The sequence below is a fragment of the Anser anser genome (genome assembly GCF_964211835.1).
Source record: "Anser anser genome assembly, chromosome: 13".
NCBI lineage: Eukaryota > Metazoa > Chordata > Aves > Anseriformes > Anatidae > Anser > Anser anser.
Window position 1 is genome coordinate 15,700,335 of NC_139734.1, and position 18,346 is coordinate 15,718,680.

General features: G+C 42.4%; 2 protein-coding genes and 1 long non-coding RNA gene across 10 annotated transcripts in view; 2 read left to right on the top strand and 1 right to left on the bottom strand.

Annotated features, from left to right (window-relative positions):
* PHF6 (PHD finger protein 6) overlaps window positions 1–4,169 on the top strand; it is a 27,230-nt gene extending 23,061 nt beyond the window's left edge. For 3 of the 6 annotated variants that reach the window (XM_083796948.1, XM_083796949.1, XM_083796946.1), the window contains exon 11: window positions 3,052–4,169. The gene's annotated coding sequence lies outside the window, so the exon portion shown is untranslated. Of the gene's footprint in view, window positions 1–85 lie in introns of all 6 variants that reach the window. The other 3 variants (XM_083796945.1, XM_083796944.1, XM_083796947.1) reach the window with 1 other exon arrangement.
* LOC310880735 lies at window positions 3,784–13,812 on the bottom strand. Its single transcript, XR_014571872.1, has 2 exons — window positions 13,401–13,812; window positions 3,784–10,864 (listed from the first exon to the last, which is right to left on the bottom strand). It is a non-coding gene; the product is annotated as an uncharacterized lncRNA (long non-coding RNA).
* HPRT1 (hypoxanthine phosphoribosyltransferase 1) overlaps window positions 12,951–18,346 on the top strand; it is an 18,944-nt gene continuing 13,548 nt past the window's right edge. For 2 of the 3 annotated variants that reach the window (XM_083796951.1, XM_083796952.1), the window contains exons 1-3: window positions 12,951–13,109; window positions 15,297–15,403; window positions 16,864–17,047. In XM_083796951.1, the coding sequence (XP_083653077.1) occupies window positions 12,957–13,109; window positions 15,297–15,403; window positions 16,864–17,047 (444 nt within the window). In that variant the 5' untranslated portion in view covers window positions 12,951–12,956. The remainder of the gene's footprint in view (window positions 13,110–15,296; window positions 15,404–16,863; window positions 17,048–18,346) is intronic. The other variant, XM_083796950.1, reaches the window with a different exon arrangement.

Genomic DNA, 18,346 nt, shown 5'->3' on the forward strand with positions numbered 1-18,346 from the left:
CTAAATATAGATGTGATGTCAGAGCTGCAAAATGCTTTTCTGTATGACTTTAAATTTACCATTGTTTTCATCATTTTTTAAACAGGTTCAAGGGACAGAGTTATAGAACTGGGAATGGCTAAGACATCATAACTACTAATTCTTTTAAATTGTTTTCTAAATTCAAAAAAGGGTTAGTAATTTTTTACTACCCAACTCTGTTAGAAATTTCATTGAACTGCCTGAAACGTTCATGTGTGTGAGCCTTCAGTAAGTGGCAGAGTTTTACATGTCAATATTAATGTAGTTTGTAGTCTGCAGTGTCTGGAAAAAAATGAAACACTATATAAATGATATGTAATATGTACAGTGTCAAAAGTTAAGGCAGACATTGAAATGAAGCAAGATCTATATTTCTGGACTGAATAAAAACCTTAAGATTTGGAACGTGTAAGTTGTTTAGTGGATTCATGCCAAGAAGGAAGGTCTTAGCTAGTTTAATTAACAACATGGACAAATTCATGGTGGCAACAAGCTGGTACTTTGTGAATTTTGCATTTTCTTCATATACAAGTTATGGAGGCCATACATGGGAAAGCCGCTCTCTGTTTTTGCTTGCAAAGCACACAGTAAAAAAGGACTCAGTGTACACCGAAGCACGCTTGAACATTTCAGGTTGTTCCTGTTGTGATTGCTCATTCCACCCAGCATTGTTTGCTGGAGATTTACTTGAGCAGCTGTTGGTTCTGAGCTGTGAGCTTTAGAACTCATGCCAAAGGGCTGTAGTTCATTCTTTCCCCAAGGACCCACCTCTTTCAGTGTCCCTGATTTACAAAGAACACTTTACTAAGTGTGATTTAAACCTTACTATATAAATGCTCGGACTCTGCAGCCCGATCTTTCTCTTCAGAGAGTTACAACTCTTAACTCACTATGGAATTTAGCCACCATATCTGACGTCCATACCTCAAGTGTTCTATGTTGTGTGGAACACTTCATATTTTGTCCAGAATATGCATAGAGGTCCCATATTCTGTAAGAAGAATGAGGAAAGAACCTTTTTTTTTCTAGATTGGTATTTATTTTTTAATCTTATGACCACTATATGAGAAACTTTGCTTATCATCCTTATTGCTTTAGTGATTTTTTTTCCCTTCTTTCTGTCAAGTCAACAAATCATATCGTGGAATTCTACTTGCTGGAGCTTGATGTTCCTTTAGGGAATAATCAGATCTAAGTTATACCAAACCTAACAGATCAGTCCTCTGACTGCTTTCAAAACACCTTGTCATTTCTAATGGCTATTAGTTTCTTCAATTGGTCTGTTAAAGCACATTCTCAGACTTAAATAAAACCAAAAAGCTGAATCTAGTCCACATGTTTGTCTGTTGCTATCACATCACTGTATTGTTTGTTTAGGGTTTTGACTTGTTTCACTCTGAACTCCCAACAAAACTTCCAGATTTGAAGGAAGGAAACAAGCAAAATACACTGATTTGACTATAAACTGCTACAGTTCTGTGATTGGTATTGCAAAAACAGTTCATTTGTAACATGAGTTTCTGTAGCATTTTTTACTTGTATTTTTAAAAGATTTAATGTGTGTCATTGTCTTCTTATGCATTCCCTTAATGTCTTGAGGGACTCAATTACTGTATATTAGAGTTTCTAACATTTTACCTGTTAGAATTCAATCAATTCTGTTTGCTTTCCTGGAGAATAACGCAGTTTTGGAAAGAAATATTGCTGTGTACAGAAAATACTCAGTTACTGCTCTAAACATGATGCCATTGATCATTTTTATTTTGTATTTGTAACTTTCAAAATTAAAAGCGTGACTTGAATTGCAATGACAGATCGATTATTGAAATTGTCTATCAAGGTGTTTTGTTTCTTCTAGAACATGAACATTTTTCAGCCACTCAGAACAGTTTTAGAATGCGAAATAACATCCTTCAATGTCTAAATTACTTCTAGATTTGTGCCTCAGACATGGCCCTCCCATGGAATAAAGGCACTTTGTTTGCAGCTACTGTATTTTTAACCAAGGCTGGATGACAGGTGCATGGGGTAGATCTGCCAGCATACTGATTGTACTTGAGACTAAGCTCTAATTTATATTGTGACAGTTGCTTAGTATAAAGTATAATATTCAGTCCAGTAATTCATCTGTTGTGAAATAAATTACCCCATTCCATGCTTCTGAGAACCAGAACAGCACTTTACCTTTGGGTAGCAGAAAAGTAAGTGGCTGGTTACCTGTTACCTCCTTGTGCTGAGATGGCCTGACTAAACTGTCATTAATTCAGAATTCATGGAAACAATGTCAAAAGCAAAAGTCTTTTTTTCTTATGAGCCTCAAATTTGTCATAACTTGACTTCAATTTATGTATGCTGGGTAAAAGTGCCTTACAATGTAAAAATTGTATTTATATGTTCCCAAGTAGCATTACCTGCTGGGGAGTAATTCTGTCGTGGTGTTAATATTTAGAAGAAATGTACCTCAGCAGTGTATTTACTGTACATCTCTTATGTCCTTAATTGTAGTTTTAAAAAGCATGACAATGTATGATAGTATACAACACTTACATATTTTTTTTAAAGACAAAATACTGCCATTACTGTCTTTTTATGTGTATTTTAGCTTGGAATTTCAGACGGTCTGTCTGAGGGGGGGTTTTGTTTGTTTGTTTGTTTTTGGTAAAGCAATGTAATCTTTGCAAGCATATATTGGAAGATTATTCTGGAGCATCTACTGCCTTCCCAGAAACGTTAGAAGTAATGCAAGTGCTCTGTAGGTGGGATAGGTACGTTTAAATTAGCTAGGTAAATTAATGCAGTCTATTTTTTACTGAGATGATTTTTTTTGATAGGCACCTTCTGTTTTCATCTCACAATCGGAGAACTCTTAATTTAACAAAACCTGTCTTATGAAACTGGTGTCACTATTTTTTTTTTTTTGGCCTTTGGGTATTTCTTTTGCTCACAAGAGTAATGTCTGCTGTTTAAAGTCTCCTGGAACCCTCTGGAATGGAGGTTTCTCCCCAACTCACTGTATCTCTGTGTTAACAGATCTGCGATCGTGCTATACCAAGAAAGGACTGTACCAAGGAAGGACAGGCATCAGAAGGGTATTGTTCAAATTACTTGAGGATACAGCTGGTGTAATGCCAGAGTCCCAAGGCATGATCAAACACCATAGCAGTAAGCTGTGCTATCACTCCATTTCAAGGAAGGGCAAAAGGCCGGTTCAATACCAACATCTGTGTAGCTAAGTAGGATGAAATAGATTAGGTGACCAAAATATCTGCTTATTCAGCAGGTGTTGATCCACAGGAGGTTCTATGATAAAGCTCCAGTAGGAGTTGTACCAGCATAACTCCTGGAGGGCAGCAATAAGTCCACCATCTACACTCCACAAAGTCTGATCTTTAGGTACAAAGAGCTGTGCTGATCTAGAACGATGTGATTAGACTGAATCTGACTCTAAATTTCTGCTATTAGTATACAAGCAATGTAATATTAAGTAAGAGGCCTTGCTTCTTACTGCTGCCTAAATGAAGAATAACTTTACACTGAAGCAGAGTGAGAGATGAAGGGGTGATAATGTATTTGAAATATCAGACTTATCTGGCAGGTGATAATCAGTTCATTCCAAAAACGTTAATGTGCTGAATCAGATTGACAAGAAAATGAATCCTAATTAGTTGAAATTAATCCGAAGAGAACTGAAAGTACATCATAGCAAATAGTAACTCTTCTTCCACATCACAAGGAACAGATTCCACTGTATTAGTGATGGAGGTTTATTTAAAAAAAAAAAAAAGAAAAAAACAGAACACAGCTCTTAATTTATATACTTATTGAAGCAGATTCTATATATGCATATGTATGCACATTCATTAATCAGCAGTACATCTCAACCCTTAAAAGATCCTGGAGAACTGTTGCTTGTCAAAAAGCACTCAGGTTAGGCTAACATTTGCAGCTTTTGCTCTAGCATACATTTACATTAGGTGTAAAGACAAGGAATGTGTAAAAGAGGGTAAATGCATTCCTATCTACAATGTTATGTATATTTTGTTCCTGTTATATTGGCTTTACTTCCAAAGTTGTAGTTTGCAGTATTAGTTTCTTTTTATTGGTATCCTTGCATATATATATATTCAATAAATGAGTTATGAATTTCATATTTGCATATCTGTCCTTTTTCTGAAAGTAGAACTTTAAAACTGACACTTTAATGCATAAAAGCAGTATTCCCTGTTGATGTTAAAGTACCACGAAAGTTTTACCAGAAGACAAGTGAGAGTGCATGCTTACAGTATGCTACTTACTCGGTGGTAACTCTGCATATTTGTGCATTGTTCTTAACTTTGTGTAATGGGTAAGCTGCTTTGTATTTACCGCTTGTTAATAATGTGAAGTGGCTGGCTCACTAAATGTTCCCATTCTCACCTTTCAAGGACTTCTTGAAGGCTGTATCATAATAATTTAGAGTAAGATAGATACAGAGAGCGCAGAGTGTAATATAGTTATGTTGCAGAAGAGCAGATAGACTCAGGATGCACATTAGAACCGTATAAATGTGGTGTAAGAGAGCAGCAAAATGAAGGATTGCTTGGAAGATGCTTGGTTTTGTCCAAATAAATCACTGCTGAGAGTGAGAGAGTGAGTGAGCGTAATATTCAGTATTTAAAGTGTCAAGAAATGTAATGGGGAAAACTTTAAAATAAATGTGTTTTTTATTTGTTTGTTTTAAAAGGAGCTATGTGCTTTTATGTCGAGATGTTGATTTAATTACTGTGGTAGGTATTTACTGTGCCCTGGGAAACAGTATCCCCAGTCAAAACAGACTTATTCGTCAGGAAAAAAATTGTCATAGATCATCTTCAAATAAGAGTTGCCAAATAATCAGATCTTGTTGATGGAGTGCAATTATTAATACTGTGATTACATACCCATCTTTGCAAAGGTTCCCTGAAGAGGTTAATTTTAAGTCTTTTATTGTCAAATTTGATGTTTGGAGCAGTTCACTACATGGTGTTCGATGCCATGTAAATAGTTACCGGATAGATGTTTATTTTATGTGCTGTATATTTTTGTTTTTCATTGTCAGCTGGAATCATTGAAAGAGGTTCAGGATATTGCTGAGGAGCCTTCATCTTTTTTGTGGATGTGTCTTCATTGTTAATAGCTGGTCACTGAGATCTTGGAATAATGACAGAGGAATCCATAGGCACAGGAGCAAATGGCTTTCGTTGTCCTCATGTAGCGTGATGTTAGGGCAGAGTGGTGAGTACTTCAGTGGCTCCTGTGTCCCCACTTAAATGAGCTCGACTTAATCTACCATATGTAAGAGACTTGCAGCATAGGCAAAACAAAAATAGTTATCTTTGTGCCTAGATCATGTACCACATATGGTAAATGACTTTCAAGCCTTAGAGACAAAAGAAGGATGCTGTAAAGTCTCAAGTCTCAGCTTGTGTTTCTGTTTCCACCTTTCTGTTCAGACCTCTGGGCCAGTAATTTAAACTGGAAAATTAATGGAACAGAGAAACTGTTTGTGAGCCTATAAAAGAAAGATCAAATTGTGTCAGACTAACGTTGCTCCTTCTACACCCAGATAACAAACTTTTTGAGCAGAGGAGAAGCAGTGAACACAGCTTTACTTTCATGACTTTTCATAAGAAAACATGGGAATGTGGTCAGAGACCAATTTAAAAACAGAGGTTTTGAAAACTTGCTTGGAAAACAAAACTTGCCTGGAAAACCCTACTCAGAGTTGTGAATCATTCACAGACAGACTGCAAGGATATACTGAATGGGATTCTCTACGCTTCTGCTCTGACTAGGTATTATTTGCTATTTCCATTAGTGACTTGAATGGCATACGCTGGTAAAATTGTAAGGAAGACCTATAATGTAAGCTAACAGTTTTGAGCTAACTTCTGACCTTGTAAAATACAATTACAATTCAAAATGAACTTGATAAGCTCAAAAGAGTTAGAGTATGATTCAGTAAATCCAAAATGGATTTTACATATGTAACTTTTTGCACTTCCAAAGTAATAATCAGCTGAACAAAGAGAATAGGACAGGACAGGCTACTAGAGTAGCAGTGCTACAGAAGAGTACTGTTAGGGTTATAGCCACTCACCAGCTGAATGTGATTCAACGATGTGCTGGAAAAAAAACCAACAACATGTATGTTGCGGAATATATGAACAGGAATGTAGTCTGTAAGATGCATGTCTTGGTCCTTCTTCCTTAGATGATAGTAGAACACCTTTCTGGGAACGTGGTATCCCGCTGTAGGCACTGCACTCCGTGGAAAATGTGAAGAAAGTGGAGATAATCCAGAGAAAAGCAATGAGAGGGATGACAGGATAGAAAATGTGCCTTGTTTTAAGGTGATGAGAGAGAAATGTTTTTCAAATCTGTAAGAGAGACCGGCAGAGAAGAAAGAAAGAAACAGTTCTCAGCACTGCAGGTAGGATAAGAAAAATAGATTAAGTTGCTGCAGGAAGCATTTAGCTTAGACATCAGAGTGGGTAATTGTCCTTGGTAGTAGGAAGAATTAAGCTCTAGCATACGCTTCCTGGGGAGATCGTGGAATCCCTGGAATTAGATTTTACAGGGAATATTTGTAGGCATCTTTTGGGGCTGGTGCAATTGTAGGTTGGAGGTGCTGGGGATAAGGCTAATGGAAATTCCTACCAGCTTTTTTTCTTCTCCCCTCCGCTCTAAGGCCTTCTGCAAGGGAGTTAGAACCACTTTTCTGAAGTAAAACTTTGTACTGGCAGAGGTCCTGAGCTTGACCTTAAGGCTCACAGCCACATATTTCCTTTTTCATAGTTTCATTTAAAATAGCACTTGTGGTAGCAATAACATGCTCTTGCGGAGTGGCACAGGTCTGCATGGTTATGAACTTTCCGACACCACCCAGCAAAAGGCATTATCCACTCCTCTGTTTCAGATTTTTGGGAGTACTTCATTACTCCCAAATTCCTGTTTGAATGTGTCCAAAAACTTCAATACATGTTTCTAATGCACGAAGTGTACTTTATACAAATGTGAGGGATTATTGTACACAACTTACTGATTTTTCTTCATTGTGTGCACATGGACTCTGTGATGATACAGAGTTGGGGGTGACTGATCTGTTATCCAATCTTTACAGAATTAGGGCAGCAATCTTCAAATCTTACACTGGTACCCAAAGAAAACACGTGCTCCTGCGGAGACTCCAGTCAAGTTCCTGCCTGCCAGTGGAGGGCATTACAGAGGCTTGGGGCAGAGGGAGGAAACTCACTCCCTAAGCATATACTAAAAATAGGTCAACGCAGTGCAAACAGCTTTGCTGTGAGAACTTCCTTCTGGCATGCAGCCATGCAGCTGCCTTATAGTTTTGAGCCTAGATACCTCCAAAACAAAACAAAAAGTTGCTAAAGTTAAATGCAGTCAGCAGTGCTTATAGTCTTGATATTCCCTACAGTGCATCAATTTTAGTTTCTTCCAGAGTGCAGGTAGCTTACTCAATTTAAGTTTAAATGTCTGAGTTACACCATTGTCAAGACTAGTGCTGGCAATCCCTGAAGTCTGCCAAGTTCAAAGCAGGGAGGAGGCCCTTAATCTAAAGTTGAAATACTCGGGTGACATATCCAAAAAGTTCTTTCCTGTAGAGTAAAAACTGCAGTAGCTAGGTTGCAAAAAGTTTTTAAACTCTCCAAATTGCTGCTAACTAAACATCCTTAAATCCTGACACGACAGCATGAAATGGGAAAGTCAGTTCCTTAAATTAGGTGAGCTTAAAAAGAATAAACTTTTTTACGCAGGACTCCCTGGACAGTTGGACTGAAAAATAGAAGTGATTCACTCAGGTCTTGGCGCCTACAAGTTTCTTGGTTTCTGCCATATTTTCCAGTGATTTATTTGTGACAACATTTTGCCCCAAAATAAATCACGTCATGCCCTTCCATATGTTTTGACTGTGAAAATGGATGCTTCAGTTTGAATACCAAGCTTCATTGTTATTTCTTTCAAAGGCTGTTGATCATTTAGATGTAACAAGCTTCACATTTTCCTTTATCATGATTTCTTATTTGCAGCAAGAATATTTTCCAAGGTAGTAGTTAAATCCCTCGATCATTTTCAGCTATTTCACATAAATCACTGAAAACATGGTAATTTCGCACACTGTGTTTTTTCCTCCCATTTTTTTTATTGTCTAATGCTCAGCTTATATTTGAATCTTCTGTATCCAATTATCTGATTTGTGTGGGAATTAAACGGAAGGTCAGCGTCATTGTACTTCGCGTTCTTTTTAAACTCATCAGTAGCATGACCACACTGGTTGGTCTGTAAGTTTGTAATTTAAGATGTGCCTGGAAGGGGTTCAAAGCGACAGGAGCTGTAGTCTGTCTCACTTCCCTTTGGAAAGCCTTTCTGATACTGTCAAGCAATATTTACATCAACAGGGAACTGAATTCTGGTAAACTTTTCCAGACTCCAAGTAAACCAAGCAATCTTGAGATTTAGATAAACCTTGGTGAATTTAAAAACTTGATGATATCACTGTCTAAGACTTAGACAGTGCCCATCAGACATTAGATACTTAGACATTAGCCCATCAGATATTACAGATGTACGTTTTGAGGAAAGGCTTTCAGTTAATAGATGAAATTAAGAGCAGAGTTTTACAAAACTGCCATCTCTGTTCGGTACTTCATGGCATCTTAGATTTCTGCAGGTAGAGGTACAGGTGCTCTGTTCTGCAATTAACCTGTACTGTTAATTAAAATGTAGTGTTTGCTAAATATGATTAGTGTCTGGAGCCAGGTAGCTTGAAAAAGCTTCAAGATTATTTCTTTTTGCCAGGACCATCAAGTTTTTAGCCCTTTCTTTAGAGGAAGGCTTTCTTTAGAGGAAGGTTCAGAGGAGGTCCTATTTCCTCTGTCCTAGAAGAAGGGCTATTTCTCCCCTTAGAATGGGGCTGGACAGTCCTTTTCAGAGCAGTTCCCATCCTTGTCTCATAGGGATTTTTGAGGACAGATTTCTGAAAGGATTTTCCACTGGGTAAAGCGGGATCCTGAATGGGTGATAGATAACATATAGGAATTCTATCTCCCTACTACCAGGTTGTTTATCTTGAGATCTTAAAAATGCACTTATTTCCCCTTTTAAGTGTAAACTGAGTTCTTAAGGCACCTTTTCCACGGAAGTATCTGACTTTGCCCTTACTGCCCATCTCAGTCTTGCACATTTAACCCAAATTCAGATTCAGGGTCTGGTGTTACTCCTAGAACAGCTCTTAATATTTGAGGATCTGAATGCCTATTTTGCCAGCTTGTGCCATGCAACTCGAGAGGACCTGCAAAGGGGAGGGGAGTCCTGATGGGCAGCTCCCTCCCAGCCTGGCACGCGCTTCGTGTCTCTGCTTCCCTTATAATCTGCCCAGAAAAGATTTCTGAGATACTTGAACAGCTGCCACAATCTATGGGAGGCAGCAGCCTTGGCATTCGAGCTCTGCCACCTGATGCCTAGTCTGTACTGAGACAGTGCCAGCTGGATCTGCAAGCCTCAGCGAGTACAGCCTTCGTCAGCGAGTTACCTGATCAGATTGCTGCCTTGGAGTCTTTTGCTGGCCTTCCTCATTTCTTCTCCCCTGTTGCTCAGATAGCCTTACCACCTCCTCTCATCATCTTTTGAGTTTCTATCCTCACGTGACAGCCAGGTAAGCCCATTTGTCCATGCTGGTATCAACAGGTTCCAGATTTTTTAAAAAACAATCCTTCTGTCTGGCGCACAGATAGGGAGCCTCTAGTGACACAGCTAGTCCTCTGCAGCCATTTAGAAATGTTTCTTGAGGGTTGCAGGTAGGTCTTGCACTCGGGTGCCTAATGAAAGCAGATTAACCTGTATATAACCTGTTCATTCCTTCGAAAGCAACTAAGCAAAGTGGGGAATCCCATGTCTCTGCCCCACTTCTGTGTTCCTGACAGCAAGACCTCCTGCCAGCGCCAACCACCTGTGTTTGGAGTCAGCCAGCCTTCCATTCTGACTAAAGTTGAAGGTACAATACAAACTGTTGGCTAAAATAAGCTGCTTGACTTCAGCAAGCATGGTTCCCACGTACAGCCCTTCTCCCAGAAGGCCATTTACACCCGCGTGATCCCAGGATTTTGCTGCACACGCACATTGTAACGTGGACGTCTGTCCACCCAGTGCTCCCTGAGATTCCTGTAACATCTAATTCCAGTTAAGCTGGCAGAGTAGCCTGGCTGCCATCAGTCACATTAATTTGATAGAGCGTCACATAGAAGCTGCTGGGTTCCACAGGTTTCTGTAAAGGACTCTATTGATACAAGTGCTGATGAATGAAGGGAACAGGCCTTGTTACTGGCACGGAGAAAAAGCACTTCTCAGTAATGCTCACTGCATAGTGAAGGAAACAATCTGGGTTTCCTAACAGATCTTGTCCCTGCTCTTTGTCCTGCTTTTGCAAGGCAAATGTCATTTCGGTACACCTGGCTTCCTCTCCTATTTGAACCATAAGGCCAGAAAAATAATGTTGCGCAGTTTAAATTACAAGTAAAAGTGGAGAGATTTCTCTGTGGCCATGATGAAGACAGAACACTTGCATGCTAAACTCATATTTTGGTGAACACTATGTAACATTTAGTAAAATATTCCTTTCCAATTTTCCTCTTGATTAAAAATGTTGGTGCTTATCTCAGGATCACAGTCTGATATGCCTTGAATTCTCCATTTTTGCTCGTTTTGTCTGCACAGACAAATTTCTGGTCAAAAGTGAGTCCTGCTGGTCTCAGTTGTTAATCTGCTGAAAAATCACTGTGCTCTTTGCTTTTTTAGGAGGCTTGTCCTGTGAAAAACAAAACAAAACACAGATAAATTCCGCTGATTCCTTCTGAGTCACCCAGCAGCAATGGCAAAGCTAGGAGAAAAAATGGGGGGCATAGAGGGATTGATGAATGGACAGTGAGTGACCTGAAGATCTCACTCAAAGGATGGTATTTCAAGTGCAAGTGTCTCCAACTGATAAATGCTGAGTTACTGTCTCCAGGTACCCCACTGTTGGGGTATCGTGGTTACCAAGCAAGGTTTTAGTAAGTCTGTTACAAAAATTACATACAGCTGACATTCACACAGGCCCTGATTTGCCAGGCCTGAGCTCTAAGGTATTCCTGGATGGTAACACAGGGTAGAATAATTTAGAAATCAGGAAACTACTCAGAAACAAACCATTATTTATTAAATTATTTTGCCCTCTAAAAGCTGTGCGTTCCAGAGAAATCACAACATTGGCTCTCCAACCTTTTTGCATCATCTAGCTAGAAAATGTGCAGCTTCCAGATACCGCCAGATCACCTCCCTTGACCCTGCCCTGGAAACATCAATGGCTCCCATACCAACAAGGACAAAACTGGTCATCTACTAAATCTGTTGCTGATCTGAGCTAACCAACTTCCTGTAATATCAGCAAATGCTTTTGTAAATCTGTTCTTCCTTCCGTAATGGGGTGCCAGCAGGAATGCTTGGGATCCAGAAATGTGCTGGTTGGCAGGAAGAACAAAGAAATTGCTCACCCAGAAGGGCAAAAAAGGACTAATGCTTTTGTCCGCCTGGGAGAAGTTGCACAGAACTTATGCCAACAACTTTTGCGTGTGATCAGAAAGATGCCACTGGATGTTACTTTTAATAGTAGCCATTAATATCAGTCATTAATTAGAAACGTCTTCAGTAACTAGAACAAAAGCAGATCCTGAACCACTCCCGTGGTTGAATAGTCTCTTGACAGATGCTGCCCACTGTCCAAAAATGTCAGGCGCTCTCTGAACTTGACAGGGCAGCTGCTGTTTTTCCCAGCCTTCTGGAAATGGGCCAGCTATGACATGTTTCTGATCTTAGTTAGCTGCTGGGTGTATTTCATTCTGCTGCCCTAGGCAATTTGATAAAGGCTCCTTCCTCCCGCTCCAGAGCTAACCCACCCAAACTGTAGCTGAACACCTCGCTGCAGCAAAACTGCGCTCGCTAGGGTTCGTGCCTGTTTGCTGCGTTAGGACCCGCTTAAATTGTTTCATACAAAGGAACACTCAAACTGATTCCTGAGCCAAAAGTAGTAATGCTAGGTGTACATCAGGAATTGTTTGCCATGAAGGAATATTGCCATGGCACTGTATGAATAAAGTACTTTTTAAGAATCATTATCCATTTCTTGATACGAAGTCTTTATGCAGCGTAAAATAAAACTTGGTCTCCACCCTTGCAGAAAGCAGAGGAATGCCTTCAGCTGATAAATTGCTTAAGCTAGAATATAAGAAGCCATGAATTTCCATTTGCGCTGCTGCATTGCCCTTAATTCCGGACCTACCGAAAAAAAATGACGCTTCTGTTACTATTTTTTTTTCCTTCCCATATGAGACCACTGGAGCCATCCAGGCATTTCCATTCTTTCTTATAATTTGACTTCAAGACCCAAGTTTTTCCTCCAGGCGCTTAAAGAGCCAGACAGCACCTGGAGACACGGTTCAGCCTCACCTCCCATCCAACGGAGACGCGTTCGGTAAGAAACCCCAAGGAGGGGACGGGGTGCGGGGGACCCCTTCCCATTTGTTCCCCCCCCCCCCGTCCCTTTGCTCAGTGCAAAAGCAGCCGCCGCCAGCTAAATCCTGCTTTTGGGCTCTGTCGGTTCCCTGCTCCTGTAGGCGTGGAGCGGCACCGGCTGTGCCCGTGCTCGTGGGGGCACAGGTACCCCGCCAGCCGGGCGCCCCAGCCCCAACAGCGGCAGGAGGGGGGCTGTGGCCGCCGGCCGGGGGCTCCCCCTGCCCCGGCCTTCGGGACGGGTCCCCCGTGAGGACCGGCACCGGGGCGCCAAGGGCCGCGCGGGGACCGGGCCCCCCGGGGCGGCTCCGGGCCGGGCCTCCCCTGGCGGAGAGGGCGGCGGCGCCGCGGCCATGTTGAGGGCGGGGAGCGCGGAGGCGGCGCCGGGGCCGCTGCGGGGCGCGGCGCCTCCCCGCTCCCCGCCGCCGCCGCCCGCAGCAGCCCGCAGCCGCCCCGGCCCCGGCGGGCCGCGCCGCGCCATGGCGACCCCCAGCCCCTGCATCGTGGTGAGTGCGGGCCCGGCGCCGCCGCCGCCGCCGCGGCCTCCCGCTGGGCCCGGCGTGCGGGGACGGGGGGGGGGCAGCCCGGCGAGTGATCGTGCAGGGGGCGGCCGGAGGCTGCGGGGAGCCCGGGGGGCGGCTGCGGGGAGATGGGGGGCGGCTGCAGGGTGCCCGGGGGCGGCTGCGGGGTGCCCGGGGGCGGCTGCGCCCTCCCGGCCCCGCGGGGCGCTCCGCGTGGAGGCGCGGCCGGCGGCGGGGCAGCCCCACGCGGCGGGCAGCCGCCGGGCCGGGAGTCACCTTGAGGGGGCTCGGCCGCCCTGCCCGGCCCCCAGCGCCCCTCGGCTGCCGGCGCGGTGTGCGCCTCCTCCCCGGGGTCCCCGCCGGTGCCCGGCCGCCCCCCTGCCCGCCGTGGGGGGGGGGGGGGGGGGGGGGGGGCGAGGGGCCGGCAGTTTTTTTTTCGCAATTACGGGGCGCTGCTTCGGCGGTTCGCAGCGCTACCGTGGTTGGGAAAGCCGGGGTTGCTGCCTCAGAGAGCACCCAGAAATAACTTCCCATCCGATACTGACCCGGCGTGGCACAACTTCCTATTCCTGTTGCTCTTCGGAGCGTGCTCGGGAGGTACCGCTCTGTGTAGCGAAACCCAGGAGCGCGGCGTAAGGAGCTCAGACACCCAAACTAGGATGCCTTTTGGGGGAGGAACGTGCTGAGGGTATATTTTTCATCGTCACTGTGCTCTGCTAAGAGTCTTACTTTTTTATTATTATTTTTTATTTTTTTTAAACCCAGCCCCGGGTGCTGTGAGCGACTGCGGTACCTTGACACACATGTGGTGCCTTGCGGCCCACGGCGATGCCTGCCATAAGGTTGTGCCCGCAAGTCTGCGCAGCACTTTCTGGGTAAAAATCCATCTGTAGAACCCGTAGAACAGCCCGCTCCGTACCAAACGTAGCCTGCAAGGTTTAGGGGACGTTTTAGGTGTAATTATGGGGCTGAACCGTAGGAAATTTCCGTAGCTGATGAGAGGGACCTATCCTGACTTGCAGTAACGGCAGGGCCCCCGATCGCGGGCTCGGTGCCTGGCCTGGTGTGAGCAAGGGTTGTGCAGGGGCTGCTGTGGCTGGGAGGGCAGGCCTGGCTCCCGTCTGAAATCCTCCTTACCGCTTGCGCAACCAAAAACCATGTAAACAGTTGGCTGATCAGAGGCAAGGTAAGTGCTTCCTTGGGCACTGAAATGGAAGCGTCTTCTGCGCGGGCAGCGTAGCCGAGGTGGATGCTTCGAATGCCTGCCCCGGTGCCCTGCCAGCAGTAAGCTTCGGTGTTCCCTCGGAAGTTCTTCATTTCACACCGAGTAGCCTTCAGCTGCATAACCAACAAGTGAAGCGATTAAAAATACATCATCATTTTCAAGTGGCGGCGGGGTTAAGGTTCAGGGGAAGTTTTTCTTGATGCTTTTGTGACCATATGCCCTGAACCTCAGCAGTGGTTGTATAATTATGTACGTAGGCTAACCCCTTGTCCTAATTAATACACGCCTGCTAATGTTGCAAGCTGTTTCACATGGAGAATTTGCCCGTGCGGAACAGGTTGCTGAAGCAGGGCTTTAATTTCTGATTCTGAAGGTCTTGAACCTCCACTGTTCCCAGATCGTGTTCTGAGAAGGCTTGTTTCATAGGCACATAACTTGTCCCGTTAATGTAGCTGTCTTGTCTTGTTATTGACAGCTGGCTCGTGTGTTTTGTTGTGATTTGGTGTCGTGGAGATCTGGAAGATGTCCCTGTTACAAGGTCTGCTTGCTTAGTTGCAAAGGCAGGTTTTGCATTACACTGCTGAAATCAAAGATGTTGAAAAGCTAAAAGCTGCTTGATTCTTTTTTTTTTTTTTTAATGAAATAAGATTATTTGAGGTGTAGTAATTTCATTTTCCTGCTCTCCAATGGGGGGAAATGTTGTTAGGGCTTGAAATCATTTCCCCTCCACATCGTGCTGAGCAACAGCTCATGTAGCATTTCAGACGACTCTTGTGAACTGTGGGTTCTGCAAGCTTCCACTTCATGCTCTGTTCAGAAGGAAAATAAGGTGATGCCAACGAGCGTAATGGATTTGGTAGTTTATTGAGTAAAGCAAAGGATTGGCAGTTTCTCACTACAGGCTTTCTATACGACTTTGTAGAAATCTCACCTTATTTCCTTTTCAGATTGGCGATGATGAACAAGGTTACGACCTGGACTTGTTCTGCATACCTAAACATTATGCAGATGATTTGGAAAAAGTCTATATTCCTCATGGGCTCATCATGGACAGGTTTGTTTGACTTCAGACAGTACACTGCTCCAGCTGATTCCATGACACTGGAAAAAACAATCTTCCAGTGATAGTTTTGCTGCCTGGTGACTGTCTAAACAGATTACATTTAATTAGAGACTAAGAAATACACGTGTTAATTAACTCTTTCTTGTTTGGCTTCAAAGAGTTTGTACATTTGCAGTTACGCTATTGTTTGGAAATTTGTCAATTCTCAAAGAAATTTGTGGTACGTAGCAGTCTGCGACTTTCTTTACAGTGTTTCTTTGATGTTTTACTTTCTTAAAGTAATTAGAACACATTACTTTTGCTAGTTCAATCTAAAAACAGTTACAGTCTCTCAAACGTCTTTAGGATGTTAATAAGAGTAGATTATTAATCACATTATGATAGACTTTTTCATGTTCATGTGGTAGATAACTAATACCTGATTTTCCCCTACTTTCTGCGAAAGACATTAGCCTTTGCAAATACCAATCTGTCACTTGTTGCTGAAATGTGTGATTTGCTGTGGAAGTTTTATCTCTTGTGATGAGAAATGGGTACATAAGCCTATAAGGCGTTTTTGTTTTACTTTGTGTTTGATAGTTGCCTAATTCCTTTTAACAGAATGAGCAACAAATTCAGTGGAGGAGTTGCTGGAGACACAGAACCACTGAAGAGCGGTTCTGAGTTGATCTTGTGAATGGGAATGCTTCTAGATTTTGCATGGTGCTGTTTGATTAGATTATTACAGTATTTATAATAAAATGTTTTTTAACTTTACACTGAAAGACCCTATATAGGAAAAAAATTGGACGAAGTACAGGTCATAAAGTAATTGATGTAAAGTTTGTAATGGTAGGCATTCTCTGAGAAACCTTCTGTCAGCTGCTACACTGTAAATACATACCATGTTTGCTGAAATAAATTGCAAGATAAATTTAGAAACAATGATCACTGAAAAACTGTTCAGTGTTCTCTTGCTCTGCTTTATTGGCATTATATTTTGCAGTCAGGACAAATTTCTGGCACTCTAGTTCAGCAAAACATAAAGCTATAGTTGATAATTTGAGAGTTTTCTTGCTCCTCCGTTAGTGAGAGCTGCTGTCTTTTTGGTTGTGTTGATTTATTTTGCTCTTTGCATGGAAGCTGAACCTATCTTTGGAAGAAGAAAACACCCTTACGTCTCTTATCTGACGGTAAAACAATTCAGGGTGTTCAGATTTGCTTTGGCTGAGTATGATGTATGAAAACAAAGGAGTTTGGCAGTGTTACTGTTAGATTAACCTTGGAAAGCAAAACTTTGTTGACCAATAGTGGGTTAAAGTGACTGAAGTGGTAGGCAAATATTTCCGAGCAAAATATGCTTCTGAGTTTGCATGTGTTTGCTGTTGTTGTTTGCAATAAAAATACTGCTGCTAGAGTAAGCAAATTAAATGTGTTACGACAGCTAACTCTCTTTTTTTTTTTTTGTATAGGACAGAGAGACTGGCACGAGAAATTATGAAGGGCATGGGAGGACATCACATTGTAGCTCTCTGTGTACTCAAGGGTGGCTATAAATTTTTTGCTGATTTATTAGACTACATCAAAGCACTGAACAGAAACAGTGACAAATCAATCCCCATGACTGTAGACTTCATTAGGTTGAAGAGTTACTGTGTAAGTATATCTGCAATATCATGCAATTTTTCTATAAATTTGACTTAACTTCAAATTAACAACAGGGATGATTTAGTATCGTCACTAAATACTGCAAAAGCTTTGCCTAAGTACTGCCTAAATTGTGCTAATTTTATACAAATAGTTAAGAGAATTAAGAGGAAAAAAGTAGTCACAAGCTAACTTGTTCTTTGTCTATCTTATATGATCTGGTTTCTTTCAGACTTTATCTCCTCAGCCCGGTAAAATCCTTATCCAGAGCAAAGAGACCCTTTCCACGTCCTTTACTTCTTAAACACTTTCCTCTCTGCCCCCTATCCCACCTCTAAAACTGTGGTTCTAGAATAATACAGAGGATAGTCCTGCAAATCTTATTACAAAAACTTAATTCTAGGAATTTTCATGTGGTTTAGACATCATTCACCAGATAGGAAGACTTGAAAACTGCGAACATGGTTATACTTGGGTTCCCTACCTCATCTTTTGCTTGGCTCAACTGAACAGTGAACGAAATGAATCGCATTTGGCCTTGAGGAAATACTAGATTCATAAAAACAGATTTATGGTTGGTGGCCACTGAATATGGTGCTACCTTTTAAAGACTAAGTGTAGGTTGCCTTGGTTATATGCTTTTGGAAGAGAATTTATTTTCATTTTGAACACAAGGATTTAACTTTATAGGGAAATGGAGCATGAGGTAGTATGTAGTATTTTTATAAGGGAAGCATTAGATTACATTGTGCAGGTCAAAGGAGGAAGCAGATGTATGTTAGTACTGCATGCTTCCCGAATCAGCGACAGCCTAGTCTTGTGTTTTCAAGACAGTATTTGCAGGTGATTTAGATTTCTTCCATAAGATCATCTGTAGTGTGGAAATAATTACGTTTTTTGATTTCAATTTATGGTGTCAAAGTAAATTGCTTCTTAAGGTCATGCTGTTAGTTCTGTGTCTCAATGACCATGTTTTCCAGTCAGTAGTATAAGCTACTGGTCGTGGTTGTGGAGGAGTGCCTGTTGCAGTAGAAAAAAATAGATTACTAAGCTGGAAACTCAACTTCATCATTCATTTCATTAAACCAGAGAGAGGGTTATTTGCAGTTTTAGGTTGGACTGTAGAAGAGCTTCATAAACGCGTTGTTGCTGTTGAGCGATCTGTACCCATTTCACCTCGTAGCGTGGCAAAGCTCAGACCGGAGTCAGAGTTTGGCCAAGCCTGTTTGCAGAAGAGCCGTGCCGGCTCCCGAGGTGTGTGCGTGGTGATGTCCTGGGGCTACCTGGAAACCACCGTCGTGTCTGCAG